Raw genomic sequence first — 27,819 nt, 5'->3', positions numbered from 1 at the left:
CGGCACCAGATTTCCCTCGGGTTCTGTTGCTGACGCTCACAGGCTCGCTGATGCAAAGGCTCCGAGGATTGGTCTCCGACGCTTTGATCTGCGACTAGCGCTATCAGCAGCCTTGCCTTTTGTATTCAGCACTCACGTGGGTGGCCGATGGAATACACGAGCAGCTGGATATGTCACGACAGTGAAAACATACGATTATCAGCAAAGCATAAATGCTGCGCACCTGGAACACGAGCCGGCCAGACAGGAAGCCCAGGGCACCGCGCCGAGCGCCGGCTCAACGTCTTAACTTGCGCTCTATTGCTTCCCCCCATAAGAATTTACAGAACCCTACCGATCACGGTCCAGTAGCACTGCAGGCGAATAAACCGTGGGTATGAAACAATCCAGAGACGACGGACCAGATAGCTCAATGTATGAATGTATATGTGTATGCGCAATGAGCGAATTATGATCAAGCACGGGCGAGGCAGAGAACCCAGGGATAGATGCTACAACAAGGGATGTATGGATTGCGTTTGAGTGAATGTAGGCCATTGAAAAGGGCAATAAGTATGGTAATGGATGGTAGCGGCAACGGATCAATGAAGAACACAGACCGCAGTGGATATTACTGGAATCGGTAGGGTATGGACGGCTAAGTATATACAAGGGGATTAGTAGTTGGGACGGTGGTGACGAGATTTCGACTGGCGGGGAGCGGAGGGGGTCGCCGGCCGAGGGGAGATGGCGCCTTGCCCGTGGGTGGGCACGAAGTCGGAGTCAACCTCGGCACACTTCAAGTGCAGCAAGAGGTTGAGAACGAACGTTTGTTCGTATCTTTCGCATAATCGTCAGTAAGATAAATCATCAAAGGACACTGTGGACGACTCACTGTGCATTGGTGAACACGACTAGCATAGATTCTGAGTTGCACCGTAAGAGATTTGGCGCCATAACAAGCGCGAGGTTCGGCGCAGTCATCTTCGTCACGCTCTGGATCTTCTCCTCCAAGAACAGCTGCAGGAAGCTGATGACGAACAGGACCACGCGGCGGTTCATCGTCGGAAGCCGCTGTACGATCTGCACACACGCATCTGGGTTGTGCGCCGACGTAATGCAGTCGTTGTACAACTCATCGGGGACGAGGGGGTCGCACAGCTCGCGAAGCCAGAGCTTCAGGAGCGACGCAAGGACGTGAGGATCGTCTACGCCTTCGAGGCTGTAGTACCCCTTGTCGATGCGCAGCTTCAGGTCCGAGACAAGGTCGCCGTCGCCAGGCACGCGGAAGATGCCTTCGTGCTTCGTGCCGCCGAGCGCGAGAATGCCATCGGCGAGGAAGGGTAGGATGATCGGCACCTTCTTGTCCGGATAGTTGCGCTCTTGCAACCTGAAGACGCCGTCAAGCGTCTCTCCAAATATCGACGGATGGAAGGCGGCATCCTGATCGCGAACTGCAGTTAGTCTCACAAATCATTGAGGATGGTGTTAAGCATGCTCACCGAAGCGGTTTCTATCTCTGCGACAGTTGGTGGTTTCCCTCTCGGTCCCTTCTTCGACACGTATGCAAGGCGGCGCAAGCAGTACTTGGCCATGACGTCGATTCGGCCTTCGTGCTGGTTCGTCGCTTGTTGAATGTACGAACGCAAGTATGCCTCGAAGTCCTTGGAGGGCGGGAACGTGACAAGAAGCACGCAGACTAGCTGCCACCCCTTGAAGATGCTCTCTCTGTCGCAAGTGACGGCTGTCAGATATCGTGACGCATGTTGAACGGTCAAAGGATACGCACTTGCTTGGATTGCCATTTAGCTGCTTCATCACTTGGCAATAGATTTCGTCCCGCAGCTCTCCATGACTTAGCCCTTCACCAAGAAGCCACCGCTCTTCTTCCACTAGCGCGTTGGTAGACACGCGAGGGAGCGACGTTGTAGACCCGTTGAAAGACTTCACAGGCGACGATGGGTATCCCCCCGTCCGCTCGCGTTCGCGGTCACCCATGAGGCGTTGGATGACTTTGAATGTCTTTACGGCGTCTTTGTGCAACGCACGGTTCAGGTTAAGGAGAGGTACGGCGATGGCCGTCTGTTTGGTGACTTGAGACGCGATTCGATGTGCAGGTAGGCAAACGGGACGCACCTTCTGCCAGGCCATAACCTGGGCGACGGGGACTGTGCGCTTGAAGATGAACCCAGTCTTGTGTGTGGAGAAGTAGCGATGCGCAAAGTCCGATTCGGCGAAGCGTTGGATGTCTGACACCAGGTCATCAGGAAGAATCGGATATTTTCTACCACAACGTTAATATGCTGTCAGAGCACCGAACATCGAGAGAGTACGCACCCTGTGTCCAAAGAAGCATCTGACTTGCGTCCAGCGTTCTGGTAGATGTCAATGGGTATGGGTGTGCCGTTATTTCGGTTGATCAGTTGACTCATGTGACGAGTAGCCTCTGCGTTGTCTCGTCAACATACGTGAAGGCCGGAGTGCAACTATCAACGCACCAGGATCCAGAACGGGACTACTAATGAACTTCCCTCGCAAATGTGCAGCAGCTGGACCAGAGACACTACGCCTAGGCTGCGGCGCTACAGGGGAAGGCTTCATGGGTGTAGAGGGTACGCTGCTCTTGTCCTTGCCTCTGAACTTGAATCGTAGAGGTGTATCAGGAGGGGTGCTGGAGTGGGTCTGGTCACTGCGAGCAGCGACTCCAAGAAGGTTTGGGTCAGTGTTGATTCTGACCCGCGGAGGCGATTCCTGTAACGACGGAGTGGCGGAGCGCGCGGCATGACCGCTGTCAGATCCGTCAGGCTTGTCGTGTGAATTAGACGACTGCGAGCTGGACAGTGCGATCATCTCGAGGGCGGCGTTGAGGCTCTGAGGCTGCGGGGAGCGGTATTGCGTGTAGGAAGAAGACTTTGACCGAGATCGGCCAACCGTGGAGTCATCGGCGGTGCTCTTGCGCTGCGGAATGCTGTCTTTTTTCGGGGTGCCTGCGCGCTGCCCGTTTACCGGTGTACCCGACATCGACTTGCGTCCACCTACGGACGGGGCTGGTGAGGGTGCCGCGTCGGTGTTGTAGGGAGAGCCAGGGATGGGGTCGAGCGGATGTCCTTGTTCGTATGCAAGTGGTCCTGCTTGGGAACCGGAGCTGTCATGCTGGTGATCAGGACTCGACACCGATTTGCGACCGGATGGCGGGCGCTTGGAAGACGAGCCGGTGCGCGGGGAAGATGTATGGGGACTAGGAGGGGGATGCTGTGTGCGCCCCGGAGAGCTCCTCGTGGATGACTGTGACGGGCGCGGGTTTAGGGCGCCGCCACCGCTTTTGTACGAGCGGCCATTCTGCGCGACATCCTTGTCCGACGTATACGAACGGGAGCGACGATATGGCATCCGTTCTGGTGTGTCGGAAGGCTGCTTTTGAGAGCCTTTGCCATTCGTCTCCCCGCCACGGTCTCGCATAGACAGCCTTCGCGCGAGCGCGGTGTTTTGAAGTACGCCTAAGGGAATCACGAAGGCGTTCGGACGCTCCCAAACAGTCTCCCCAGATTTGGTTTGATAGTAGTAGTTGAGACCGCTGGCCTCGTCGGACATCTCCCACCATTCGCCATCGGGACTAGGCGGTAACCTGGCGCCGCCACCGTTAGTAGAAGCATGTAGAAAGCGGAGATAAAGTTCTTACAAGAAGTTTCCAGCTGGAGGGTCCCAGCTTACCTCCCCTGTGGCGGGACATGCGTAGAATGAAACCTGTGTCTGAACAGGCGCGTATTAACATCAGCTTCTTATACCGCCCAACGATACAGCAGACAAGGGGCCCAGTTTGCTCATCGGAGGGGGAATACAGTCGTCTTTCCAAATGAATAAGCAGCGAATACAGCCACTGCACTCCCATACAGAACAGAAGTTTTCCCCGCGGCAGTGGTTAAGTGCCATTCTGACACTCTATATTGTCCGGGCGTTGCGCGTGATGGCTCTCAACTCCGACACAGCTGCGTTGTTGGTAAAAGCCCCGGGATTCAGATGTTACCGCAAGAAACGCGGCTAGCCTGAAAGAGAGCGCACTTGAGCAACGCAGAGTCTGGTACACACCTGTGGATCGATGAGAGTAACCCAGAAATTCGATCCCCATCCAGGGTCTCCAACTGCACCGGTCGCGGGCACGCCGTGCAGACTGGAGGCGCGTCTTCCGTTAAGACGGACCTCCGGCGTTGGCGGCATGTTTTCGTTTTGAACCGCACTAGCTCCGGGTGGCGATGTTTGTTCTGCGGTCGCATTTTGCGTGGGGGTATGCGTTGCGGTGGCACTTGACATCGCTGAGACGGTACGGGTATCGTTCTTCCACAGTTTTTCCTTCTTGCGAGTTTCGAGTGTATGCAAGCGGGTCCAAGCAGCGATGCGGAAGCTTTAAAGAGAGTCGGATGCTGGAAAGCAGGTATCGGAGGAGAGGGTATAATACAGAGTTTCTGAGCGGTGACGGGAGGAATCAAGAGCGCCTTCCGGAATGCGCGGCGGGCGTCGGCGGTCGCTTCTTCATCCCGGCCACGACGATGGTCACGACGATACCCGCGTTCATCTAGCCATCTTCCATGGCATATAAGGGTCATGTCTGTTTCCTTCACCGTAGCTACCTGGAAACGAAGGCACGGACTCGCCTCGTCTAGGAGTCTGATCAACGTTTGGACAGTGGAGACTTGGCACGTTCTTCACTCACACCACCTGGTGCGTTTCCACTGCCTTTGAACCAAGGATGCGAAGTCCCATTCGGCCCATCGGTCTATCGGGGTATCAGGTCTGTTCGAAGATGCTCATGCTGTCGACTCCTCACCTCAGCTCACATACCCGGTGTCCTGTCCACCGGGTGCCTGTGAGCACGTCCATTACTCTCGAACCCTCCTGGGTGCAATGGCCCTGTCTACCCCTGGTCCTGGCACCTCGCACGGTACATGGGAATACCGTTCGGGGAGGCTATACGTAGGTATGTTCACCAATATCGGGCTTACATTGTGGGAGACGGCGACCGGACATCTTTACTTACGGAGAAAGAATGCCGAGTATGCGCTGACTTTCCTTCCTCGTACAGAACATGCATGCATAGCTGAGTATCTCCTCATTCATGAACCCTCTGCGGGATGGACATCCACTCTCCTGTCACGACCGGGGCTCACGGATGCACTCCGCTTTCTCTTCACTCCTTCGTATGTCTTGCCCCGCAGAAAATCTCATCTCTCCTGATCAGGTGTACTCCTTCATTCTGCGAGCTCCCGCATCGAGCTCGTGTCTGTGGCGTGTTAAGTGTCTCAATCGCAGAGGGAGTGTGTAGTTCGCCGAAACGCACTGACAATTCGTACTCCACATCCAAGGTCCCGACCTCCTAAACGCGCTCATCTATATCAAGCCCTCAGTACTATTGAGTCTACCACCGCGCAAATAAGTTTGGGCGAGACCTCTTAACAAGCAGAGCGCGTGCCGAGAATACACCATCAAGCACACCGATGATCCCTTTGAAGCCCGATGTTATTCCACCGCATCCACACCGCATCTCATAAGCGGATCCGAGCCTTCTTTTCAACAGCTGTGTCGCTCGTTAGAAACCCATGGATATTTTCGGGGAAAGAGGTGCGTGCAACACGCGAGGTTCCACTAGAATCCACTTACCGGTAACTCAGGCAGGCTGTACACATGGATTCCACCTGCCTATTCTCCTCGCGACATATTGGAAAATGGCAATACGGCTGCACTGACTTCCCGCGTCGCCAGTGCAAGCCGCGTGCTCTATTCTGCTCTACTCCGGCTGTATAATCCGGTACAGCCTCAATACGCCTGTGAACCCAACCTCAACCCCCTCCTACTAGGAAGAATCCTTGAGAACGTCGTTTGTGGAACTCCTCCGTGATATATTGGTGAATAGTGCCTTTCTCGCCTACGGGGCTTGAAATGTGCATCGCTGTTGCTAGGCGCCCTCGTGCTTGCTAGCCGGCGCAACTGCGATACAGCCTTACAGGTGCATAAGTATGGTCTATATCGTCTATAAAATGCCCTCCCTCGACAGAAGACGGGAGGCATATACTACCCCAAACACCCCGCACAAAGACGCAACTTCGTTCACGACCTGTCGAAACCACAGGTGAGCCACACTTTGTACCGGTACATGCTCGAACGGGAGTAAGCGCTCATTATCTAGGTATCCATGGCTAATTCGCTCCCCATCGAGATGTGGAAGGATATCTTCGAGTTCGCATGCACCGACGGAGGCCGTACCGCGAGCTCTCTTTCGCACGTTTCCAAGGCCTTCCGCACAGTCTCCGCCACGTATCGATTCCGCAGCGTCCGGCTTTCGAGACTACGCGACATCCAACTGTTCTTGACTCACTACGAGGCTGCCCTCGCCACCGCATCCGCCGCCGGCTGCGACCCACCCCGGGTGTGCCATCTCCTTCTGTCTTTCCTGCCTGGGGAGACGGATGTCAAGCTCCTGGACGCTGGGTGCCACATGCACGACTTCCATGCGTGGCGCAACATGAAGGGCGCGTGGAACGCCCGCTGCGTCGACCTCCTTTCGCGCCTCTTCGCGCTCGTTGGCGCGCACCTCAAGACGTTGACCGTCCTACAGTCGCTCAGCATCCCTCTCCCCTTTGTCCGGTGCACACTCCCCGCGCTGCGCGAACTCACCCTACTCACCGATGATCGTCTCTTCGTGCGTCTCCCCAGCGAGGCGGAAGACCATAGCTCGTGGATTGAGCTGTCAAACACCGAATTCTACGCCGCCGGGACACCGCTCGACCTCACCGAAGTCGCCGCGAACCCGCCCTTCCCTGCCCTCGAACGCCTGCACGTCGTAGACGTCAGCGGTGAAGCTGTCGCGTGCAAACGGTTGCCGTGGGCGACGACGTTGCCTGTGTGGGCGAAGCTCGCGCCGCGCCTCGCCGTCTTGCACTTCTCGCACGCCGACGCCGCCATTCTCCGGGACGTGGGCGACCTGCTCCGCACGACGCCGCTCCTGTTTTCCGCGCTGCGCACGCTGGCCGTGCAGCCGGCGATGGAGGGCCCGGAGGGAGCCGCGGCGGTGGACGCATTGCGGGAAGCGTATGCGAGTGTAGCTCCGAGGCACGAGCTATCGCCGATACGGGTGGACTGCGTGGACGTGGATCCGACCATGGACAGCAGCGACGGTGGGTATTGGCCCCGAATGCTGGCGGCGGAGTGGTCGAGACGGATGTTGTAAGCTGGCCAGATGTTGTCGCACCAGAATTCACACCAGATATTTGTTTCGTCTAGAGGCTCTCGTGGCCTGAGCTCGCCAGAAACGTTGACCTTGCGCACACGCCGCAATCAGGTGCCCGGGAGCTTGCTGAGTGCGTCATCATATGTTGCAGGTCGACCAAACATGTGGCTGGTGAAGTTGGGTTGACGAATCAAGATTGGGCGGCAGCATATCCTAGAATTCTTCTCAGGAACTATCAAATGCCGGCAACCCACCATACCCCGCATTTCCCCACATTCCTGACCGACATTCTGATTCGCTGACTTTCGCTGTGTCCTCTGCTTTACACTGAAGATATATCTTCCATGTTGAACTTAGCTCAGCCCGGAGATGGAAGAGTGCAGCTCGCTGGAGGCCTTGCCCTGACCGCGTGATCAGTGAGTACATAATTCCTCATTCACACCAGTGTCTACCGTACCACCTCTCCAGTTCTCCAACCGCCACCCTTGCGACCGCACGCACTGCGACCTGCTCGATTACGTTCAGTTCGTCGATGCCAGAGCAGTTCAGGCAGTCTTCTCGTACCTCTCCACGCGCGGGACATGCTGCGTTTCTCACTGTCGGCTATTTTTGTCGCACGGCTCGCAGATCTGGTGGGGTGCTTCTCGAGACGCCAGGCGGCGCAAGCGTCAGTAGCGAGCTATTTAGTCTGCCGTCACAGGATCCCACCGCGTGCCCCCGGCCCCGTCCTTTCTTCTCGCCGCCCCGTTCTACGCGCGCACGCACCAGCATTGAGCAATGGCCGCCAACTTCGACCCGCCCAGCACGCTGAAGCCCGCCCAGGTCGCGGCGGCGATGATTGAGCATGGCGTCGTGAAGCACCGGACCCGCGCAGACGTCGTGTTCTTCAAGGCGGTGCGTTTTGTCATGGCGCTTGGGTGACGTGCGCACACTGAACGGGGTTGGGGCGGACAGGTCGCAGCCGGCGTGATGCTCTCCTTCGGAGGCCTGCTTTCTGAGATCGTGTCGGGCGGTTCGGCAGGGATCAACGCCTCCAACCCGGGCCTGGTCAAGTTCCTCGGGGGAGCCGTCTTTCCCGTGGGTCTGATAATGTGAGTCCACCGGTATCGCTGGGCGGGCGGGGTGCGAGAATCTGACCCCCGGTATGATAGGATTGTACTTCAAGGACAAGAACTATTGACGAGCAACATGATGGTCAGTCACTATCTGGCAGATGTCGAGCTTATACTCACCTGCGCTTTCAGATCTATCCAATGGCATGCATCAGAGGTGCAGTCCCATGGTGGGGACTGCCCTACAATTGGCTCATCGGTATGCCCTCACACTCAACTTCTGTTGTGAGGGACTAACTGGGCGCTCAGTCACTTTCGGAAACCTGTGCGGGAGTCTGTTCTTCGCGTCTGTGTTGACCAAATGTGCGTTCAAAGACCATCGCGCGCCCGACAAGTATTGACCCGGCCGTGAAGACACCGGTATCATCTCCACGCCACCGTACAACGCGTACGCTGTCACGTTCGCCATGTACGCTCCCGAGTACTATTCACATACCTGTTTGCATTGCTGACTAGCTTTCAGGCACAAGGCGGTAGAGCCGGAGTGGCACCAGATATTCTTGCGTGGGATCGGCTGCAATTGGCTGGTTTGCGTGGCTGTCTGGGTATGGATCAACATCTTTGTCGCTTCCCAACTGGCTCATGACCTCTTACCGACCTCTAGCAAGCCGCAGGGGCGCGCGACACGCTTTCGAAGGTGAGTTATTGTAGATGGACGCGAAGAAGCATGTGTCCTGACCGTGAGCTTGCTCCGAAAGATCGTGGCGCTGTGGGTCCCAATTATGGTGCGTTCACATCATCATTCCGTGTCCCACTGGGCGCTGACGTCGGGTGCCTTGGGCAGATTTTCGTCACCTGCGGGTACGACCACGGTAAGCATCCGCATTCGCCGGACGTGAAACGCACGCTTGCTCACCACATGATGACGCGCAGTTGTGGCAAACATGTTCTCCGTGCCACTTGGGATCCTATTCGGCGCGGACCTCACCGTCGCAGGGTACATCCGGAAGTGCGTCATGTCGAACGTGTATAGCTTGTGGCCACACATGTCTAACGCCGCACCCTGCAGATCGCTCATCGCCGCGTACCTCGGCAACATCATTGGCGCCCTCCTTGTCGCCCTCCCAGCGCTGTACTTCTTCGCTCCCCAGTACACGCCCGCCGGTGCGCTGCGCCAGGTCGAGGAGGGCGAGGGCTTCAACGGCGGTGCTGGGCCCTCAACGGGCGCGCGCGGGAGCTCTTCCGAGGAGAACGTGAACGAGAAGCGCCCGGCGGACGTCTACGAGGTTGACAGCAAGCGCTCGCAGTAGATGCGCCTCCAGGCGGCCTGGTCGTTCCTGTTTGTTACGTCTGCATGCTGTCTTCGCTCTGTGTAGATTTGTATTGTACTTTTATCTGATACGTTGATCATCGATTGAGGGATTTGTGCCGTCGAGCTTTGAGGTGGTCTGGATCTGGTTGTATGCAGTGTATCGGCTTGTCCGCCGAACACGCCGCCTCCGCACGCACGGAAACGCAATGCTACCAGCGATATGGATACGTACTCGGCAACCCTGACTGCGTGAAGGTCTACTGAGTCCGGGATGAATTTGTAGATCGGAGTTGCTCACAGTGGCGTTATGAAGTGTTGTCGCAGCACATATTTGCAGCTGTTGCAACGTTGTGCAGTGTATACACGCCGCGTGCCTGGGGTTAGAGCGGGCCACGCTTGTAAGTCGTGTTGTCTGATGCTACGTTTATTGTCAGCCGATCGGTCACACCGACGCTGAATTGAATAGCATACGTTGAACTGTCGTGACGAGCTCGGAGTGCGCACCCGGGACCCTTTCGAGCCAACGCATTGCCAGTACTTCCTGTCTGGAAACGGCGTACGGCCCTCAGGCTTCCGGCTGTTCACAGGGCCTCGTAGTTTCCCCATCCACCGAGAGCTTAATAGTGGTAACATGGAGCGATCACAGATCATGGCTGGGATATGAACGTCTGAACTCTGTCTCAAACTTTCAATGCACTGGATCACGATGGGATAAGGAACGAAGACACTACCTTTAGAGCCATTCGTGATGCCGACATGCCTCCGCTGCCGCAGTACAAGCGTAGCGGTTTGTTACTAGTCGTCATAGCTGATAGCTCGACACACAGCAGCCACCCTGAGCATGCAGGCTGCGACGGAGCCCCGAGATTCGCCCATCGGTCCCATATAGGCGAAAAGAAAGTTCAAAAGCGATGCATTCGGCAACCCAACTGCTCAACACACAAAAACGTTCGCGGAACGCCGCACATACACCGGCACCTGCGCCCGAGACAGGGAAGGAGCAAGCGCGTCATGACTGCGTAGCAAGCATCTGCATGCGGCGAGTCAACTCGTCTGCGTCGACCGTGCCCTTCGCGTTCGCATCGGCGTTCGCCTCCGCCCACGCCCTCCGCTCGACAAACTTGTGCAGCTGCGCCTCCCGGAGGCGCGTCACGCGCTCGAACGCCTTCAGCTGCTCGACGAACCCCGCGTTCGGCCTCACGACGCGCCTTGCCGCACGCGCATGCGCATGCGCCTCCGCGAGCGACATGCAGTGCGCCGCGATGAGGTACGCGATCGCGACGCTCGCGCTGCGGCTCATGCCCCACACGCAGTGCACGAGCACGCGGCCGCCCCCGGCGAGCGCGGCGCGCATCCAGTCGACGGTGCCGTCGAGGTAGTCGAGCAGCGCGGAGTCGTGGTGGTCGTCGATCGGCACGCAGAGGTGCTTGATCACCTTCGGGTAGCGGTGTGCCGGCTTGCGGACGACGGAGACGACGTGCGTGATGCCGAGCCGCTGGAGCACGGCGGGGGAGGTCGCGGTGTAGAGGTCAGAGACGAAGAGCCCGGGCACGATCTCGCTTGCCTGGGGGAGGAAGTCGTCGATGGGCGAGCGCTGGGTGCAGATCTTGTGCAGGGCGCGGCGGTGGAAGTAGTCGTCGTCGAGCGTGAGGGAGCGGAGCATGGAGACGACGGTGTCTGCGCTTGGGGGTGAGCTCGACTTCAGGAGCACTGAGCACTATTATAGGAGGCGTGAGCGCGAGGCCTGTGTTCCCTGAGTGAAAGACGCACCTTCTCGAGTCTCCCGAACGACAGGTCTTCGATGGTCATAACGGGCGCCATTGCGTGGGATGTTATTCGAAGGTTGGTTGATGGAATATGTAGGAGTGCTTATGGGTGTAATGTGGGAGCGTTGATGGCGGTGGGTGTGGAAGTGTTGATGGTGTTCGGTGTGTGATGGGGCTCACCTTCATATACGTGCAAGGCTCGGATAACAGGGGGAGGACTGTCGTACCCCGTAGAGTTATAGCCGCACCGCCGTTTTCAGAGTTAGGTGGATTGGGCGGCGTGAGGGCAGGGAATCGTGAAGCGAGTTCGGATATGGACCGAGTCGGGGAACCCGATGGCGGCAGTCCCGATGCGGATAGCCACCACTTAGTGGCGAGAGAGCATTGCGGAGCCGACAACCGCCCCGACAGGTTGGTCTTCTAGCATGGAGGGAGAAGCTACGTACCCGTATCGTACCCAGAGGTCACAGGTCTGACCGACATTTTGGTTGAGTTCAGTCGTCCAAAGGTTAGCAATCGAGGAACGCTGGCGCAGAGAATAGCCCCTATTGAGAGACCGTCGTGGGGCGTCGGTCGGATTCCTTGGGCCGTAATAAAATGTAGCCGTATGTCAGTATAGAGGCTGAGAGTGTTGGTTTCGGGAGCGGAAAATTACGGATAATTCCGGTGCAGGGGGGCAGAGTCGTCGGCGGCAGGTCGATATTGGGAGCTCCTGCAGCAACATCCCCAAAAATCCAGACAGACAGAGGGAACCGCCAGAGTCCGGGTGTGTGGCCATGGACGCTAACGGTATCCGCGTCTGACCCAGAGAGAGGGGGGGGGACCATGGGGGCAGAGTCCAAGAGGGAGAGCCAGACAGTCGGATGTCCGAATTCGGTGTCCAATGGTGACCCGTGCGGCTCGATCGAACTCGGAGTTGCAAGCCGCGTCGCGGAGTCGACTCTCTCGTCCGGCCGCATGCACACATTCGCACCCCCTCCTTCCTCCGTCCGGTAAACAAGCTTTCGCCGCATGCAGCACGACATCCCAAGGCCGCACCTGTATGCCTATCCTGCGGCGACCCGATCGTCCTGCCCGCTCTCGGCCCTCCAGTGCAAATTTTCAGGCAATGCACTTGCGTTGCGGTCAGGCTGCCCACCCGCGACTCTGCGGCTCCGCTATCGATGGGCGACGAGCAGGGCCAGCCTGTCGGAAAGTGTTGAATGTGAACGTCGGATGTCCGCCTGGATGCGTCCTCGTGTACCGCGATAGCGCGCCGTAACAATGAGTAGCGGCCAAAATGGGCAAAGCTCGACGGTGGCGCGGACGACGTTCGAATGTTCGTTTTGAGGCGCCGGGCGTGGCGATCGCCTGAGCTCTGCGGGCTGCTGGTGAGTGTGCGGGTGCTCGGAGATGATTGGCCACCGCTGACCGACCTGCAGGATCTACGGGACGACATTGCTCGCCAGGTGTTTCCCCGACCTTCCGCGCAGAGCATTAGGGGGCGCGCGCGTGCACACGGGACCTGTATGCACAATTCCGGAGATCCAAGTCCATGCTGTCGCCGGACGGTGGACTCAGTGCTAGGACAGGGCAGGTTCCCCGTGGCATCGATAATCCGCGAAACGGAACGGCGGCGCTGTCAGGCTTGCGCAGCTCTCCGAACCGACCGCTCTATAAGAAGGGCGGCATACTTTACGAGACACCCCAAGTCTCTCCTAAGGTTCCGCCAAACCCCCGATGTTATACGACTATTCCCTGGGCGGCCACCCAACCTGCCGGTCAGCTACTCTCGACTATCAAGCTTCCGTGGCGCTTCTCGGACCCGGCAGCGGGCTTGATTTGTACAGAGGTGCGTTCATGCTTCTTGGGCTCGAGTTCGTGTCCTGCAAGGCGTGCATGTGCTCGGACGACGATATGATGGTCTGGGTCCCCGTTCTCATATGTACCAGCATGAAAACCCTCTAGCTAGGGCATGCGTGCTGGTACATACCATGAGAGTGGAAGAGCCCAGACCATGGTACGCCGCCCGTGACGAACGCACTTCCAGTCTGAGCAGACCACTCACCGGCGCTCCGCGACCCGCACGGCTATGCAGGCCGCGCAGAAGGTGAGGCATGGGGACCAATATGGCCTACCGTTGCCGCATCCTGCAGCAGACGAGCGTATCATGCGACCGAGACCCTATCCGCACCCAGAACAGGCAGTCAGAGAGCTCTGTTACCTGTTCTGGCGCCAGGAACAAGGACCGGTGTGATGCTTTCGTTGCAGGGTAGCCCCAATATCGGCGGGAGCGCGCCTCGCACAATGTTCTACGGAGTGAAGTGGTCGCGCGGTGAGCGCGCGGGGAGCGTTTGAACTTACTGGGGCCGTCCGGTGTTGGTTTGCGCCATGCCGGGCTGCGGTGGGCGCACATGTACGCTGCACGAGCTCTCCGATTGGCGTGACGGGCGCGCGCCGCGATGCGGATTAGGCTTTAGGTTGCCTGGCCATCCGGTGCGCCGATTGACCATACCAGGCTGCCGACGGTGCGTACGTAACGAAGCGCGCCGCCCCTCTGGCTCAGCACGGCCGGCTCGACCACCACCACCATCACCACCACTCTCATAATGTGCTTTCGATGCTCTCGTCCGAAGACCCACGTATTGCAGTTCTCGTCTATTTGCACGGGACACGTCTCGCTTTTTAACGGTGTACCGCACTCGCTCTGGCTAACTAGACTGGTGAACATTGCTCATTCATCCAGTCTCTTTATTCCGCGTCCACCATCATCATTAGAGCTCTGCGTCTCGCTCTCCTAGAACCTTGATGATTCGCACACGCCGCTTAGCATCATCCTCCTGCAAATCCTCATGGCCCTCACCTTTTCACGTGGATCCGCTTTTGGGAGGTCTGCTGCTACTCTCTGTCCGCGTTGACGTGCGCAAAAGCAACTAGTGCGTATAGTTTCCGCGTCAGGTAGACCACTACGCTCTCTTTTTCACGAGGACCAGCGCCTCAAGTACGTCGCTGATCTCATCCCGTCCACCGTCATTGACACCCGCTGCCTCAGGATCGGATTCAAGGGCTCCGCCACCTCCCACCTTCTCGAGGGTATCATGTATCTACGCCTGTCTGCACCTTCATTCACCTCCTTGCCCTCCAAGCCTTCCTGTATTTGCCAGGGATGCTGGGAGGGCCCCTTCGCTGCCAGCCTTGGACTCTCAAGAAGCATACAGCCAACCATGCGCAGCGACAGCGAAAGATTCCGCACCCATCCGGATCGAGAGGATTCGTGTTCATACAATATTCCCCAGACGGTGCTGGCGCGTGGTGGGGCCGCTGGATGTATCTGGTGCCGTTTCATATCTACAATACCCAACATCACAACAACAGGAATGTCGTACAGGACTTTGGAACATCTAGACCCTGCTTTCACACATGTTCCCCGCGGGATCTCCTCGCTAGCGAAATGTACACAATCACCGTCAGACGCTCCAAAGACCCGGACTTCATGTTCAGTACTCCGAGGAATGCGCAGGTGCTGTCGGTTGTCGTCGGCCGGGGTGTCTTCGCTGGGGGTGTGTATGCGGATGCGGGTGAGCAATATCATGTATATTCTTTCCAATACTGACGAACGAAAGAAGATGATCCCTCGGCAATATATATCACCGCACGTAAACCCGTGCTAGATGTTGGCTCCTCGCGAGCGCTCTCTCTCGCAAAGACGTACATCACCCAGTGCAGCGAGGCCCACAAAGCCTGTGAAGCGCTCTCGATGTCCTTCGACCAATCCCTCCCCACGCGTCTTATCGACTACAGTAATCCGGATGCCCCCCGTCTAGTCTTGACGGGTGGCCAGCGCGGCAGGTACCTTGCCCTCAGCTACGTGTGGGGCGAGGAACAAAAACACAGCACTACGACACTCAACGAGTCCACCTACTGCGCCGATGGAATCGACAGCTCTCTTCTCCCGCAGACCATCGTCGACGCTATACGCGTCACATACGCGCTTGGGGTCAAGTTCCTGTGGGTCGATAGCCTGTGCATCATTCAAGATTCGTACCAGAACCAGCGGCACGAGTTAGGAAAGATGCACATCATCTACCGCAATGCCTACCTCACCATCATCGCTGCCAGCGCGTGGAAAGTCAGCGACGGCTTCCTCCACGATCGGCCGCCGGCACCTGCCCTCAGCCTTCCTTTCATCTGCCCCGCTCCGTCACCCCCGTGCAGCAACGACCCGGGGGCGTGCGCTACAACACCGCAGGTGGGCACGATACACATCGCCACAACGCGGTACAGCCACGCCCAGGAGCCTATCAGCGCGCGGGGGTGGTGCCTGCAAGAGTACCTGCTGTCCCCGCGCGCACTCATCTTCACCTCCGAGACGCTGCAACTCAGGTGTCAAACCGAGACGCGGAGCATCGGCGAGGCGTTCTACTGCCTGCACGGCGAGCGACGGCTGCCCATCCTGCTCCTTCTCCCGGATCCTCCAACTCTGCAATACGGCACCGCCCAGTGGGGCGTCGCCCACGACGAGTGGCTACGCGTGGTAGAGGACTACAGCAAACGCAGCATCAGCGACCCGCTCGACAAGCTAGTCGCGTGCGGCGCGATCGCGCCGGGCTTCCAGCGCGTGCTCGGCGCGGAGTATCTCGCGGGTGTTTGGCGCGACACGCTGCTCGTCGACCTCCTGTGGCGCAAAGCGGAGGACAAGGACGCGCAGCTCTCGCGCCCCGCGCTATACCGCGCGCCGTCGTGGTCGTGGGCAGCTGTTGAAGGACCTGTCCGCATGGTGGGCAGCGTGTGGCCGAGGGCGAACTCGCGGCCGTGGGGGGCGCGTGATCACGCGCAGGTGGTTCGGTGCAACATCGTACTCGAGGACACCACGCTTCCCTTCGGAAAGGTTACGGGTGGATCCCTCGTCCTCCGCACGGCCTTGATGACCTGCGTGTTGCGCCCTGATGGGCTTTACCGCGCTGAACGGCCGGTTTCGTCTGGGATGCAGACGCCGCATGGGCTTGTTGGGGGCTCAGATCAGGAGGGCAACGTCTTGGAGAGGTTGGGGAAAGTGTACGTCGACATTGAGGCTGATGCGGGGATCCAGAGCACACTGTGGGCTGTCTTGCTTTCATGTGACGCTTCGGACCCGTTCAAGAGCCCAGAGGGTCTCCTGGTTACAACCGTTCAGACGGAGGGCCCCAACCCTGATGCAGAGCCGGGGACAAAGAGGGGTACGCCAGTCTGTCGGAGGGTAGGGACCTTTCGCATGGATAGGTGGGATGCGTTTCGCGATGTGCTATGGGAAGAGATCGAGCTAGTATGAACACTCTGGAGGCGCGTGAAAGGCATCCAATAACTCATCCCATCTTGATATTGCTCGCGCAAGGACGGTCAGTTGGACGTCCCGCAGCTGGTGTTTTACGCTTATTGACTTCGTTGTATTCACAGATGCCTCCGCGGCGCTTAGTCATTTTTTCCGTACTTGATACTAATACAACTTGAAGATCATTCCAGCTATCATAACATGTCTCGTCACACAGGCGCCCATACCCGTCCTCATCGACCAACATCCCCCGCGTCGCGCGCCCCGCGCGCCATTCATGCACTCGCGACCTTACCACTCAGCTCACGCTCTACTCGCACGATGTCCTGGGTATGCTGGTGCGCCCACAGCGCGGCCACGGCTTCCGGCTCAATCGGCGGCAGGGGCCTGCGCGGGCTCCCACCGTACCCATAGAGCTTCTCCAGGAGCGCCTTCGTGCCGGAGATGGACGCCTTCGCGATCGTGAAGTCGGCGCGTGCCACGACGCCCTGGAGGCGCTGTGCCTCAGGCAGGAGGGCCGGGTCCTTGAGCGCTGCTTCGGAGAGCTCGTAGAGCCTCTGGATCGTGTACTGTGAAGCCGTGGTCAGACGACAGCTCACCTAGTCGGCGAACAGGACTCACGGGCGCGACGTTAGCGAGGCCGGTGATGGCCCCGTGAGCATTGACGAACGTCGACGGCAGGAGGAAGTCGATGAACCCGCCGAGCACGAGGAACGGCGCGTGTGCCTTCCGTCGCGGATATTTCTCCGCGAAGGATGGCTCGGAGACAGTAGCGCAAATGCGGGTGAGTTTTCCTACGTTGCCACATCTGCAGGGAACGTGTCAGGCTCATCGCAGCGCTCAGCCCAGGAACAGGTACCGACGTGAGCTTCACGCCCGTGAGGTTGGGGCACTCCGTCGCGAGCTCCGTGATGAGGTCCGAGTCGAGGTCGATGCCTCCGCTCGCGCCAGGGTCTAATGTGGAGCCCGTGTCAGCATACACGAGCGCGAGCTGGGAACATCGGTGCGTACAGTTATAGATGATCACGGGGAGCGGGCTCTTCTCAGCGACCTCCGCCCAGAACGCCTTTAGGGCCGCCCGGTTCGTCGCGAGCGCCCCAGCGTAGTATCCGCTCAGGATGACGATCGCGTAGTCCGCGCCCGCGACCGACGCCTGCTTGCACAGCTCGACCGTCTCGCGGGTGGAGCCCGCACCGGTCCCGGTAACGATGGGCACGTCTTTCAGCCCAGCGCTGTCGAGGGCGCGTCGCGCGGCTGTGATGAGGATGAGGCGTTCGGCGTGCGTCAGGTGGTGGGCCTCGCCCATAGAACCCGCGAGCAGGGGCCGGACGCCTGCCTTGGCCACACGCACGACGTGCGTGGTGAATGCTTCCAAATCTGTTACGAGGCACTCCTTCTCAGAAATTCAGGTTTCGCGCAGCTTTAAAGGTGCGTACCAAGCTCTTCCGTGTCGGCGTGGAAGAATGTGGGGATGGGGGCGAAGATGCCGGGCGTCAATGGGCGCGAGGTCCCCGAAGCGCCGTTCACCCCGTTCGCGCTGTGTACACCGTTCGTTCCGTTCGTGTGGGATTCGTTGGATATGGGGGGCATAGCTATGGTTTAAAGACGTGCGAGAAGGAAGGAGAGGTTGCTGGGCGGTCGACCCAGCTTGCTCTGGTCCTTATAGCAGCCTTGTGGGGACCGCTACGGTCCGCCGGCCCGTCCGTACGACGGCCCTTCGTCGTTCGCGGGCCGTGTATTCACGGTGCGCTCCGGCTGCTGCTCTGGGCACGGCGAGATTGTCCAGTATCGCCGTTCTAGCGCAATCATTCTGTGTTGCGCACTGCGTTCCCGTCAACCTATTGAGCCGCTCTCGCAGAGCACTTTCGACGATGCTATCCATAACGTCCGAACGCGTCAAATGTGAAGCAGGAGAAGCTTGCGCACAACTTACAAGACACGGGAGCGACTCGGCCAAAGGGCCCGGGCAGAACAGATATGCTTGACTCAGCTTCGTGCGTTCGATGTGCGATGTCAAACCCCCGCTGCCGTCTACTATGTAGCGCCGTCCGGTCAGTGGTTTTCCTGGAGGCCCTCTCACGTGCGTTCGAACGGGCCGGAAGGTAGTTCGGAGTTCCTGGGGAATACATTGATCAACGCCTTTTCAGTAATTCCTGTGTTCAAGGATCTGAACGTCTGAACGTGAACCGTGAAACCACCGTCCCACCGTCGCGTCTGCGCCACAAACGCGACTGCGAAGCGCGTCGCGTAACCGCCGATGTCACGTGCGCGTGGTATTGGGCGGGGCTACGCCGAGACCATTCTTCTTCTCTTCCATTCAAGGCTGAGGTCTTAACTACACGTAGGCCAAACATCGAATCAGCCTTGTGCAGCATGAAGTCGAAATCCACGCAGAAGGTAAGAATACTAAGTACTGTTCCTATCTACTCGGAAAGATGCAGTACTTGGTGGCTAACGCATTGCCAGACTTTCGGACGCAAACTTCCGTACCAGAAACGCAAAGACATCCAGTCTGGTTCCGTAAATTCGAGCAGCAAGGCCATACAGACATCTTCGCTTTCGACTTCCCTGCCATCGACAGACGCCGCGTCTGCAGCTCCGTCGCCTTCGCTTGGACTGGAACGCGCTCGCGAAACATACGTTGACTCCTTCCAAAGAAAATATCCGAACATGGAACCCCGCAACGACTATGAGCTACTCACGCTTGCACAGCGCAAAGTGGAGGGGGCCCCGGCCGAGCTCCGTGCATGGGTGGACGACCAACTGCTGATTGACATCCAATGCGTCGGAACCAAGGAGGCTGTCTATGCGGACGCCACAAAGGTACTGGATAATATGGTAGGCCAAACGGGGGTACGTCGCGCAGTGTTCGCTCCCCACATGCTTGCGTTGCTTATGACCCACCCCAGCGTAAGCCACGCCCCGGCCGCGATATAATGCATACCTGTCAAATTCCGGGAAGCAAGTACTCCATCCGGCTATGGCCGGGCAACCTCTACGTCAACGAGTACTGCATGGATTTCGTGAACACCGAGACGAAGGAAGCGGTTAATACTCCATTTGAGCTCGAGCTCTGGGCGGTCCCCGACCCCGATGCGCCATGGCTGGCCATGTCGTCTGGTCGTCTCTACTCCCTGGAACACCACTTTCACGTCGCGCGGGACAAGATCCTCCCGGGTTTGGAGAAGTGGGTGCTTCGCGACGGGCAGACGTGTTTGCTGAAGCGTCCAGGGAAGAAGGACGTCTTCTTCCGCGTTCCCGTCCGCCGGAATCCGACTACTATCAAATACGATGCCGACGTCCTCGAGTTCCCGAGGGAGGTGTAGCTGCGGTGCGATATCGTCGGCCTTGCTGTCGCACTCTGATGCTATGCCCACTTCTGCTGTATGTACCGCGCACTCACTGTGTGCAACTAAACAAGGGACCCTTGCTAATACACGTGGTTGCATCGTATATCTGAGCGCGGGAGAGCGGATTGATGATCACCGCTGAGCACATACACGAACTGTGGTCTGCATGGAAAATGGGGTGAAGGATGTGTGACGTTGTGGTGGTCAGTGGGTCGCACGGGCGCTGATTCTAGTGGGCTATTAGGCCACGGCAACCTCGCGCGCGGCTTACGTGACAATGCACCACTCTTCGACTTACTTCCATCCGTCCGCTGCTCGTTATCCGAAGTTAGATTGCGGCTTGCGCCGAAAACCATATGCGTGGCGCGATGAAGTCGAACTCTACTCATAAGGTTAGTCGTACAACTTGTTGTCCCGCTCAACAACAATCAGGCAGTGGCTAACTTGAGTAGACCTCCGAACGCATGCAGCCTTACCAGAGATATAAAGGTGGACGGACTGTCTCCACGGTGATGGCAAAGACACAGGCTATTCAGATCCCCTCTGGCCCTTATCTGCCACCCTCAAAGCCCGCGTCTCCAGAGTCTCCGCCACTTTCCAACGGACTGGATACCGCGCGCGAGATGTATATGGAGTTCTTCGAGAAGACGTACCCAAACATACAGCCACGCGACGACTACGACTTGATAACGCTCGGGTCGACTAGGCGAAAGGGAACGGCGGCGGAAATTTACGCATGGGCGGACGACCAGATGCGAATCGATATCAGGATTTTAGGCTCTCGGGAGGCCGTCCTTGCGAATTCGACAAAGGTGCTGGATATGGTCGTAGGTATCACGGGGGTACGTCGCGTAATGCCTTTCCTTTGTACATACCACTGAAGTGACGTCCGACGTCAGCGTAAGCCGCTTCCCGGCCGCGATATTGTGCATACCCGTCCGGTCCCCGGAAGCAGGTACTCCATCCGCCTATGGCCAGGCAATCCACGCGTCAACGAGTACTGTATGGACTTCGTGGACACCGCGACAAAGGAGGCCGTCAATTCTCCGTTCGAATTCGAGCTCTGGGCCGTCCCCGACCCCGAGGCGCCATGGCTATTCATGCCGTCCGGCCGTCTCAACTCCTTGGAGAGCAACTTCCACATCCCGCAACACAAGATCCCCACAGGGGAGGAGAAATGGGTGCTCCGCGACGGACAGACCTGTGTACTCAAGCGTCCAGGCAAGAAGGACGTGTTGTTCCGGGTTCCCGTTCGTGAGAAACCCCAGGTAATCAATCCTGTCGACTATGACGTTCTCGACTTTCCCCGCCAGGTGTAGAGGCTGTCCGACGTTGTCGCTGCATATCGTCCACCATTCTGTTCGCCTTCTTCTCGTATACCGCGTACTCTTGTACAACTACATTAACATGTATGGACTATCTAACTTCCTCAAATGTACCAGCTCCGTTCAATTAAACCAGTCAGGATCGATCTTCGCGCGCATGCAAGCGTCAGCACTTGCAGCGCGTCGACGCCTCGCGTCTGTGCTACAAACGCGAATATGAACGCAATTTCCACGTCGACCGAGACAACATTCCGTTGTACATCTGCTCGCATTACCACTGCACCTAACCTAAGGATACATGATGCCCCGGACTCGCGCACGAGCTTCGTCCTTACATGTCGAACTTCACGACCTGCTCACCCGCCCCGCGCTCGATCTTAAGCAACCGCTTCGCCACACAACCATACACTGGCTTCGTGACCGCACTCCCGCCCATCAGACCCGCACCTCCAGCGCCGATCGCAGCGGCCTTCTCCGCGAGGGTATCCTTCAAGACGCGTAGGGTGAGAGCGTGCCCGGGCGCGCCGAGCAGCACGAGCAGCATATGGGCGGTAAGTATCTGCTGGGCGGTGGGGGTCGCGCCCGGGCCAGACGGCGCGGCGCCGGAGAGCGAAGAGAAGCTAGACGCCGAAGGGGAGGCCGGGGTTGGCTTGTGCGTGGAGAGTTCTTGGAGATAGGCCCTGTAGTGATGCGGTCAGTTCGAACGGACCTTAACATACACGGCGTACGCACATCGTCTCCTTCGCGCGTGGGGGCTTGCTCTTGTTCATGCTCTTCCCCAACGCGTCGAATGGGTGACCGGGCATGACGATCTCGCCGACGGTTGCCCACATTTTCTCCTGCATATATCACTGTCAATATTGCCGAAACCTCGTACTAGAGTAGTACGTACGACAATCCGTTCGAGCTCAGTTGTAACTCTGACCTTCGGACGTTTCGGGGTAGCCCTAGAGCCGGTGGCGACAGGGCTCTCTGCGGAAGCCACTGGGATAGGCTCTGGAGGTGGAGACGGCGCCCGCGGCTCTTCGGGTGGTGAGGGTAGGGGCGCCCCCCGAAGCACGACGGTAGGCTCAGCAGTCTCATCCGCTTCACCGTCCTGAAGAACGCTTTCGACCTCGTCCTCTTCATAGTCATCATCAGGCTCCGGAGCCAGCTCGACGGCCTGGCCGACCGATGGCCGATATCGCGCAAGGAGCCCTGACCGGGGCGTCTTCTCTGCTTTCTTTGGCGGGAGAGCAGGTGACCCGAACGACGATGCAGACACGTCGTTGATGTCTATTTCCTCGTCCAAGAGCGAGTCTCCCGTGAAGTGCAGCGTGCGCGCGGTCGCTCCCGGTGTGTTCCAGAAAGTCTCTTCGCGCTCGTCCGCGGCCGATGTTGGCTTTTCCCGGACAGGCGTCTTCTGCTCGCGTTTGGACTTGAGTGGGGCGCGGACTTTCTTCTTCGCCAGCTCCTCTTTCTATATGACGGATCTATCAGCGCACTTGACGCACCGGTAATGGAACGCACCCGTTGTCTGAGATATAATATCTGTGATTGAAGTTCCTCAATCTGCCGCTCCTCCTCCTTGATGGCAGACTTGGGCGACGACGGGGGATTCACGGCGTCCGCACTAGAATGCTGGGCTTAACGGTTGGAACGACCCCATGCACGAAGCAGTCCACTTACTTGCTTGAGTTGCTCGCTCAAGGCGTGTATGCTCGCCCTGACCTCCTCCAAACGTTCGAGCATCTGCACCGCCTGTTCCGAGGCTCGCGGCATGGGGCGAATCGACTGACTGCTCGTGCTCAGCGCATACACCCCATGCAAACCGGAGATTACCCACTAGCGCTCCAGGTACTTCAGGGTAGCGTTTGCGTACACCTCCGGATCGTGTTCGCGCGGGCGCGGTCCGTCCGGCTTCGCATGCCTAGACGAGGGCGGCTTCCGCAGCGGTGTGGCACCTAAGAACTCGACGCGCCCGATCTCGACATTGGTCGGTTCGACGTCAGGCACCGCTGGCTGTTGAGGCTGAACGAGTGTGAACAACCCAATCTCTGAGGGGTCGATATCGCGAATGAGGTCGCCGAGCGGAGTGTCTAGGATTGCGCGGGTGAAAGGGCCAGGAATTGTACGGCCGAGCGCTGGCGAAGAAGCAGCGCGAATAGACTGTGCGATGTGCGAGAGGCGGTCAATATGTTCGGCGAGAGCAGCCATCGTGATCGCTGTTGCGCACGTCGAGCGCGAGTGGTTGCTTGTCGGTGGCGGCAGCGAGCGGACAAGCCGCCTCGATCGCGAGCAACACGATACGCGCTCTGGCCTGCCCTCAAGTGGTCACCTGATCTCGTGACGCGTCCATTAGCCACGGCCCAGCAAGGTCCGGCAAGTAGGTACTCTCGCTCATGTCGCTGCAGGTAAGTCATTGGCAACTTGCTCGATGGTGACAATAGGTATACATGTGCAATTGAGTAAATTCCAATTTTTGATACATATATCTGGCCCTACGAGACAAACCTCCGAAGCGGTCGACAAGAGCTGAGACAGCATCGCGGAGGGGAGGTCCGGAGTAGAGGGAGAGACACATTGTGCGACTACTCAACCTTGGGGAAGTCGAGGATGTCAACGTCGTACTGGACTGTCTGCGGTTGCTGACGAATAGGCACGGTGAACATCACGTCCCGCTTGCCAGGACGCTTCAGCAAGCACGTCTGTCCGTCCCGCAGAACCCACTTCTCCTCGCCAGGAAGAATCTTGTCCCGGGCAACATGAAAGCTACGCTCCAGCGAGTGAAGGCGTCCGGATGGAAGAGCCAGCCACGGAGACTTGGGATCAGGAACGGCCCAAAGCTCGAACGCGAATGGGGAGTTGACGGGTCGGTTTGTTACAGTGTCCACGAAGTCCATGCAGTATTCGTTGACGAATGGGTTTCCGGGCCATAGACGTATTGAGTACTTGCTGCCGGGGATGGGTCTTATGTGCGCGATGTCGCGACCGGGACGCGGCTTCACCTAGTATCGAAGCATAAGCGGGTGCGGGCGAGAATGGCGACGGAATCACATACCCCTGTTACGCCTACGATGCAGTCCAGTAGCTCCTTCGCGTTCGCTAGAACGGCCTTTCGTGACCCGAATATCTTGATGTGGTTTTCCATCTTCTTGTCCACCCAGGCAAGGATCTCTGCAGTAGTTCCCTCGCGCCTAGTCGACCCGAGAATCAAGAGGTCGTGATCGTCTCTCGGCGTAATGTTGGGGTAGACCTCTTGCATGAATTCAATGTACACTTGACGGGCAACCTGAGATCCGGGCAACGACGATTCCACTGCAGATGTGTTCGAAGTGTTGCTTGTACTTGACGACGCCAACGAGCACGGCTGGGTAGACATGGAACCCTCCACGTCTTTGGAAGAATTCTTGACATCTTTGGGTCTGCTGTACGGCTGCTTACGCTTGACCGGCGTCTTGACAGACATCAGCTCATGAGCATATGTGGCTAGAGATGATGTAGCACCATCACATACCTTGCGAGTGCATGTATCCTTCATAACTAGCAATTGTTAGGGAGAGCCGACGGAGAGTGCAGCAGTTGCGTAAACGGAGTCCTTGGGTGGTGGTGGCGGTGGTGAGAGAACAATACCGAGCGCCACAAATGACTGCGCGTCAGTTATTTCCTACATGTTGGCGTACACCTTCCGACATGTGGTATACACCTTCGCGCAACCTCGGTCGATCTATCTTTGCATGTCTAGACAATATAGGCTTCGGGAGTCCTACGCACTGACAAGCAGGACATGGCTGGTCGCGTAGTTGATTGCAATAGTCTCAGGAACGGCGAGCTCAGGACCTGAGGTTGCACAAGTGCGAACAAGCATATTTCCGCGGGTTCGACATCGTGAAAGAGGTGTCCGGGCGGAGTGTTCGGAATCGCGCGACTCTAAGGTAGCGGAGCGGCGACACCGATAAACAGTGTGTCCGTGCGAGGGCGTTGATGTTTGCGGCAAGAGCTGTTGCGCGCAGGGGTGGTCGTTGGAGGCAGCGAGCGAAACCTGCGCGGGCGCGGCACGAATCGCGACTCGCTCGCTCGACGCGACTACACCATTTGGCCTGCCCTTAGTTAGTCACATGGATATCAGGCGACGCGTCTCCAGGATCGCGGCAAGTTCGACGCGCGCGGCGTCGGGAAAGACTTGACTGGGACCAGCTTGGACGCGTGTGGCGGTTGGATGAAGCTTCAGATCTTCAGACTCTCCTGAATGACGGCACGGCGAGAGTACTGGTGTTAGCTAAGAAGATCGATCTGAGGCACGTAACAGAGGAGCAGATACATTGGATAATATCGAAACAGTCCAAACAGGTCTATGATATACAAGTGTGCGGTATATACAACGAGAGCGAGTAATAGCATCAGAATGGTGAGGGAGACAAAAAAACGACTTGGAAGTGCAACTACACCTCCCTCGGGAACTCGAGAAGGTCGACATCGTACCGAACAGGTCTGATCTTCCTGCGGACGGGAACTCGGAACATCACGTCCTTCTTCCCTGGACGCTTCAGCAGGCACGTCTGCCCATCGCGGAGCACCCACTTCTCCAAGCCCGGAAGGATCTTGTGTTGTGGGATGTGGAAATTGCTTTCCAAGGAGCCGAGACGGCCGGACGGCATGGAGAGCCAAGGTGCATCGGGATCGGGGACGGCCCAGAGCTCGAACTCGAATGGGGAGTTGACGGCCTCCTTCGTTGCAGTATTCACGAAGTCCATGCAGTATTCGCTGACGTAGGGGTTGCCTGGCCACAGTCGGATGGAGAATTTGCTTCCGGGAATAGGACAAGTGTGCACGATATCGCGATTGGGACGGGGCTTGCGCTAATGTCGGACATGAGCAGAGGACGCGGAAGTGGACGCTGTGCGACGTACCCCCGTGAAAGAGACAACAGTATCCAGCGTCCTTGTCGCTGCCGCGAAAGCAGCCTCCCGGGTGCCAAAGAATGTGATGTCCACTTGCAGCATGTCGTCCACCCGTGCACGGATCTCCACTGTAGTTCCCTCCAGTTTGCGCTGTGCGAGCTTGAGCAGCTCATAGTCGTTGCGGGGTTCCATGTTTGGATAGTTCTCGCGGAAGGACTCGACATATGTCTCGCGAGCGGTTTCCGACGCAAACGAAGGAGGTGGAGATGGAGAGGGAGTATTTGATGATGATGCTGATGCTGATGAAGTGGGGGAGGGGATCTGGACGGCCCGAATCTTCGTCTTCACAGAGCCAGTTCGCCCGCCTTTGGGTCTCTGGTACGGCTGTTTGCGTTCGGTGGTCTGCTCCAGTTAGCCACTGCACCATTCTCGACGCGGACGAGGACAAACCTTTTGGGTGGATTTGGACTTCATTCTGTAGAATAGGTAGATATCGTCGGAGTGGAGTGTATTGAGGTATCAGGACAGGCCCGAAGACAGTAAGATGGTGAGGACGGTAGAGGAGGTGGTGGACGGAAGGCAAGTGTTGGTGCAGATAAGCGCCTTGTCCGCACTGAGATTGATACCGGCGCTTCTTCGATCTGTGTGCTCTCACGTGATCGCGAAGCTCTCACGGTGATTAAGTCGCGCTTTTTCCTTTTTGCTCCCCTGAGTCTCGACAACTGCCGCTACGTTCTCTGGCCCTCACCGCTCCTCGCAAGACAGAAAAGTGCGCTTTCGACTACTGCATCATAGAATACAGTTGATACACATGGAAATCAGCTGCGTAACGACGGTTGTACATGATATGCTCGGAGTTCAAGGTCAGTGCCACCCTTCCTACCCCTCAGGCATCTGCCTCGTCTGCACTGGGTACCTCCTTGATCCGGCGGAAGTTCTGGACTTGTGTGCCATAAGTGATGGTGCTGAATACGCGGTGGCTCCCTCCGGGCTTGATAGCGGGAGGCTCCGCGCGGTGGTGTCTGCGAGGGAGATGTTGATTATAGTGGAGGGGCGGGTTTCCAGGCTCAGAACGACGAAGTTCGACACGGTGATGCCACGGTATGTGAAACCCTTGAACCGCATGGCCGTTGACAATGTACCCGCCCACTGCAGGAAGAGGCTGCCCCACGGGGACGTTTGGCAGGGGCCCTGGGGGGTTGAACGGATGTATGCCGAAATCCTGGACGGCAATCTGCTGGAGTAGCATGTCATCGAAATCCCAAGGACCAGCCCGCTGCACCGCCCGTTGAACCACGGCGATCGACATGCCCCAACCCACGCAAACGACCGTGACCCGCCGCAATGGACCCTCCCCATTCCAGAAGTCGTCAAAGTATATATCCACGGCCATTTGGTCCGTGAACATCATCGCCGACGCGCCGAGCAATACGTTGCGTCCCCTGCGGACGACGGGATTGACATTGGCCATTGGTGCTGCTTGGATGTGGCCGTGGTGAGTTTTCGTCCGTCACAGTTGCGTGGGTAACTTACCTGAGTGTCCTATGTATAGCAATCTCCAAGCAGGATGTTGTACCGTGCGGTAGTCAAAGATACTGTTGAACGTTGCATCGTCAGTCAGAGGTTTGTAGAGGATGGCTATTGACAGT

General features: G+C 57.8%; 12 protein-coding genes across 12 annotated transcripts; 5 read left to right on the top strand and 7 right to left on the bottom strand.

Moving 5' to 3' along the window:
• Window positions 1–656: 656 nt before the first annotated feature.
• On the bottom strand, window positions 657–3,570 carry TRAVEDRAFT_43456 (uncharacterized protein; the record flags this gene model as incomplete). Its single annotated transcript, XM_008035660.1, has 7 exons — window positions 657–819; window positions 875–1,422; window positions 1,482–1,707; window positions 1,769–2,061; window positions 2,116–2,263; window positions 2,317–2,425; window positions 2,478–3,570. 7 exons carry the CDS (start codon window positions 3,568–3,570, stop codon window positions 657–659), a joined length of 2,580 nt encoding a protein of 859 aa, XP_008033851.1.
• A 2,593-nt stretch (window positions 3,571–6,163) lies between these two features.
• TRAVEDRAFT_43455 (uncharacterized protein) lies at window positions 6,164–7,198 on the top strand (the record flags this gene model as incomplete). The annotated part of the gene is made up of 1 exon (XM_008035659.1): window positions 6,164–7,198. The coding sequence occupies one exon, from the start codon at window positions 6,164–6,166 to the stop codon at window positions 7,196–7,198; it is 1,035 nt and encodes a 344-aa protein (XP_008033850.1).
• Window positions 7,199–7,975: 777 nt separating this feature from the next.
• Window positions 7,976–9,560, top strand: TRAVEDRAFT_43453 (Formate/nitrite transporter; the record flags this gene model as incomplete). Its single annotated transcript, XM_008035658.1, has 12 exons — window positions 7,976–8,092; window positions 8,153–8,289; window positions 8,350–8,392; window positions 8,443–8,509; window positions 8,560–8,613; window positions 8,665–8,719; window positions 8,774–8,855; window positions 8,915–8,947; window positions 9,009–9,035; window positions 9,095–9,122; window positions 9,184–9,259; window positions 9,320–9,560. The coding sequence occupies 12 exons, from the start codon at window positions 7,976–7,978 to the stop codon at window positions 9,558–9,560; spliced, it is 960 nt and encodes a 319-aa protein (XP_008033849.1).
• Window positions 9,561–10,571: 1,011 nt separating this feature from the next.
• TRAVEDRAFT_17596 (phosphatases II) lies at window positions 10,572–11,383 on the bottom strand (the record flags this gene model as incomplete). The annotated part of the gene is made up of 2 exons (XM_008035285.1): window positions 10,572–11,279; window positions 11,333–11,383. 2 exons carry the CDS (start codon window positions 11,381–11,383, stop codon window positions 10,572–10,574), a joined length of 759 nt encoding a protein of 252 aa, XP_008033476.1.
• A 3,540-nt stretch (window positions 11,384–14,923) lies between these two features.
• Window positions 14,924–16,615, top strand: TRAVEDRAFT_112712 (HET-domain-containing protein; the record flags this gene model as incomplete). Its single annotated transcript, XM_008036248.1, has 1 exon — window positions 14,924–16,615. A coding segment is annotated over one exon (1,692 nt), but the record flags the coding sequence as incomplete, so codon positions are not given.
• Window positions 16,616–16,733: 118 nt separating this feature from the next.
• TRAVEDRAFT_62801 (dihydrodipicolinate synthetase) lies at window positions 16,734–18,205 on the bottom strand (the record flags this gene model as incomplete). The annotated part of the gene is made up of 5 exons (XM_008036046.1): window positions 16,734–17,184; window positions 17,237–17,423; window positions 17,479–17,569; window positions 17,627–17,992; window positions 18,052–18,205. The coding sequence occupies 5 exons, from the start codon at window positions 18,203–18,205 to the stop codon at window positions 16,891–16,893; spliced, it is 1,092 nt and encodes a 363-aa protein (XP_008034237.1). The 3' UTR covers window positions 16,734–16,890.
• A 783-nt stretch (window positions 18,206–18,988) lies between these two features.
• Window positions 18,989–19,941, top strand: TRAVEDRAFT_43449 (uncharacterized protein; the record flags this gene model as incomplete). The annotated part of the gene is made up of 3 exons (XM_008035657.1): window positions 18,989–19,012; window positions 19,082–19,468; window positions 19,525–19,941. 3 exons carry the CDS (start codon window positions 18,989–18,991, stop codon window positions 19,939–19,941), a joined length of 828 nt encoding a protein of 275 aa, XP_008033848.1.
• A 488-nt stretch (window positions 19,942–20,429) lies between these two features.
• On the top strand, window positions 20,430–21,397 carry TRAVEDRAFT_161254 (uncharacterized protein; the record flags this gene model as incomplete). The annotated part of the gene is made up of 2 exons (XM_008036247.1): window positions 20,430–20,807; window positions 20,865–21,397. The coding sequence occupies 2 exons, from the start codon at window positions 20,430–20,432 to the stop codon at window positions 21,282–21,284; spliced, it is 798 nt and encodes a 265-aa protein (XP_008034438.1). The 3' UTR covers window positions 21,285–21,397.
• A 659-nt stretch (window positions 21,398–22,056) lies between these two features.
• On the bottom strand, window positions 22,057–23,486 carry TRAVEDRAFT_34357 (uncharacterized protein; the record flags this gene model as incomplete). Its single annotated transcript, XM_008035472.1, has 6 exons — window positions 22,057–22,129; window positions 22,183–22,313; window positions 22,351–22,749; window positions 22,800–22,910; window positions 22,959–23,067; window positions 23,116–23,486. The coding sequence occupies 6 exons, from the start codon at window positions 23,484–23,486 to the stop codon at window positions 22,057–22,059; spliced, it is 1,194 nt and encodes a 397-aa protein (XP_008033663.1).
• Window positions 23,487–23,860: 374 nt separating this feature from the next.
• TRAVEDRAFT_43446 (uncharacterized protein) lies at window positions 23,861–24,738 on the bottom strand (the record flags this gene model as incomplete). Its single annotated transcript, XM_008035656.1, has 2 exons — window positions 23,861–24,277; window positions 24,331–24,738. 2 exons carry the CDS (start codon window positions 24,736–24,738, stop codon window positions 23,861–23,863), a joined length of 825 nt encoding a protein of 274 aa, XP_008033847.1.
• An 835-nt stretch (window positions 24,739–25,573) lies between these two features.
• TRAVEDRAFT_69253 (uncharacterized protein) lies at window positions 25,574–26,644 on the bottom strand (the record flags this gene model as incomplete). The annotated part of the gene is made up of 3 exons (XM_008036246.1): window positions 25,574–26,128; window positions 26,180–26,572; window positions 26,621–26,644. 3 exons carry the CDS (start codon window positions 26,642–26,644, stop codon window positions 25,712–25,714), a joined length of 834 nt encoding a protein of 277 aa, XP_008034437.1. The 3' UTR covers window positions 25,574–25,711.
• Window positions 26,645–27,056: 412 nt separating this feature from the next.
• On the bottom strand, window positions 27,057–27,641 carry TRAVEDRAFT_43444 (uncharacterized protein; the record flags this gene model as incomplete). The annotated part of the gene is made up of 1 exon (XM_008035655.1): window positions 27,057–27,641. The coding sequence occupies one exon, from the start codon at window positions 27,639–27,641 to the stop codon at window positions 27,057–27,059; it is 585 nt and encodes a 194-aa protein (XP_008033846.1).
• Window positions 27,642–27,819: the final 178 nt, after the last annotated feature.

The sequence above is a fragment of the Trametes versicolor genome, assembly GCF_000271585.1.
Source record: "Trametes versicolor FP-101664 SS1 unplaced genomic scaffold TRAVEscaffold_2, whole genome shotgun sequence".
NCBI lineage: Eukaryota > Fungi > Basidiomycota > Agaricomycetes > Polyporales > Polyporaceae > Trametes > Trametes versicolor.
Note: the sequence above shows the minus strand (reverse complement) of the source record. Positions and strands in the feature narration are given on the sequence as shown.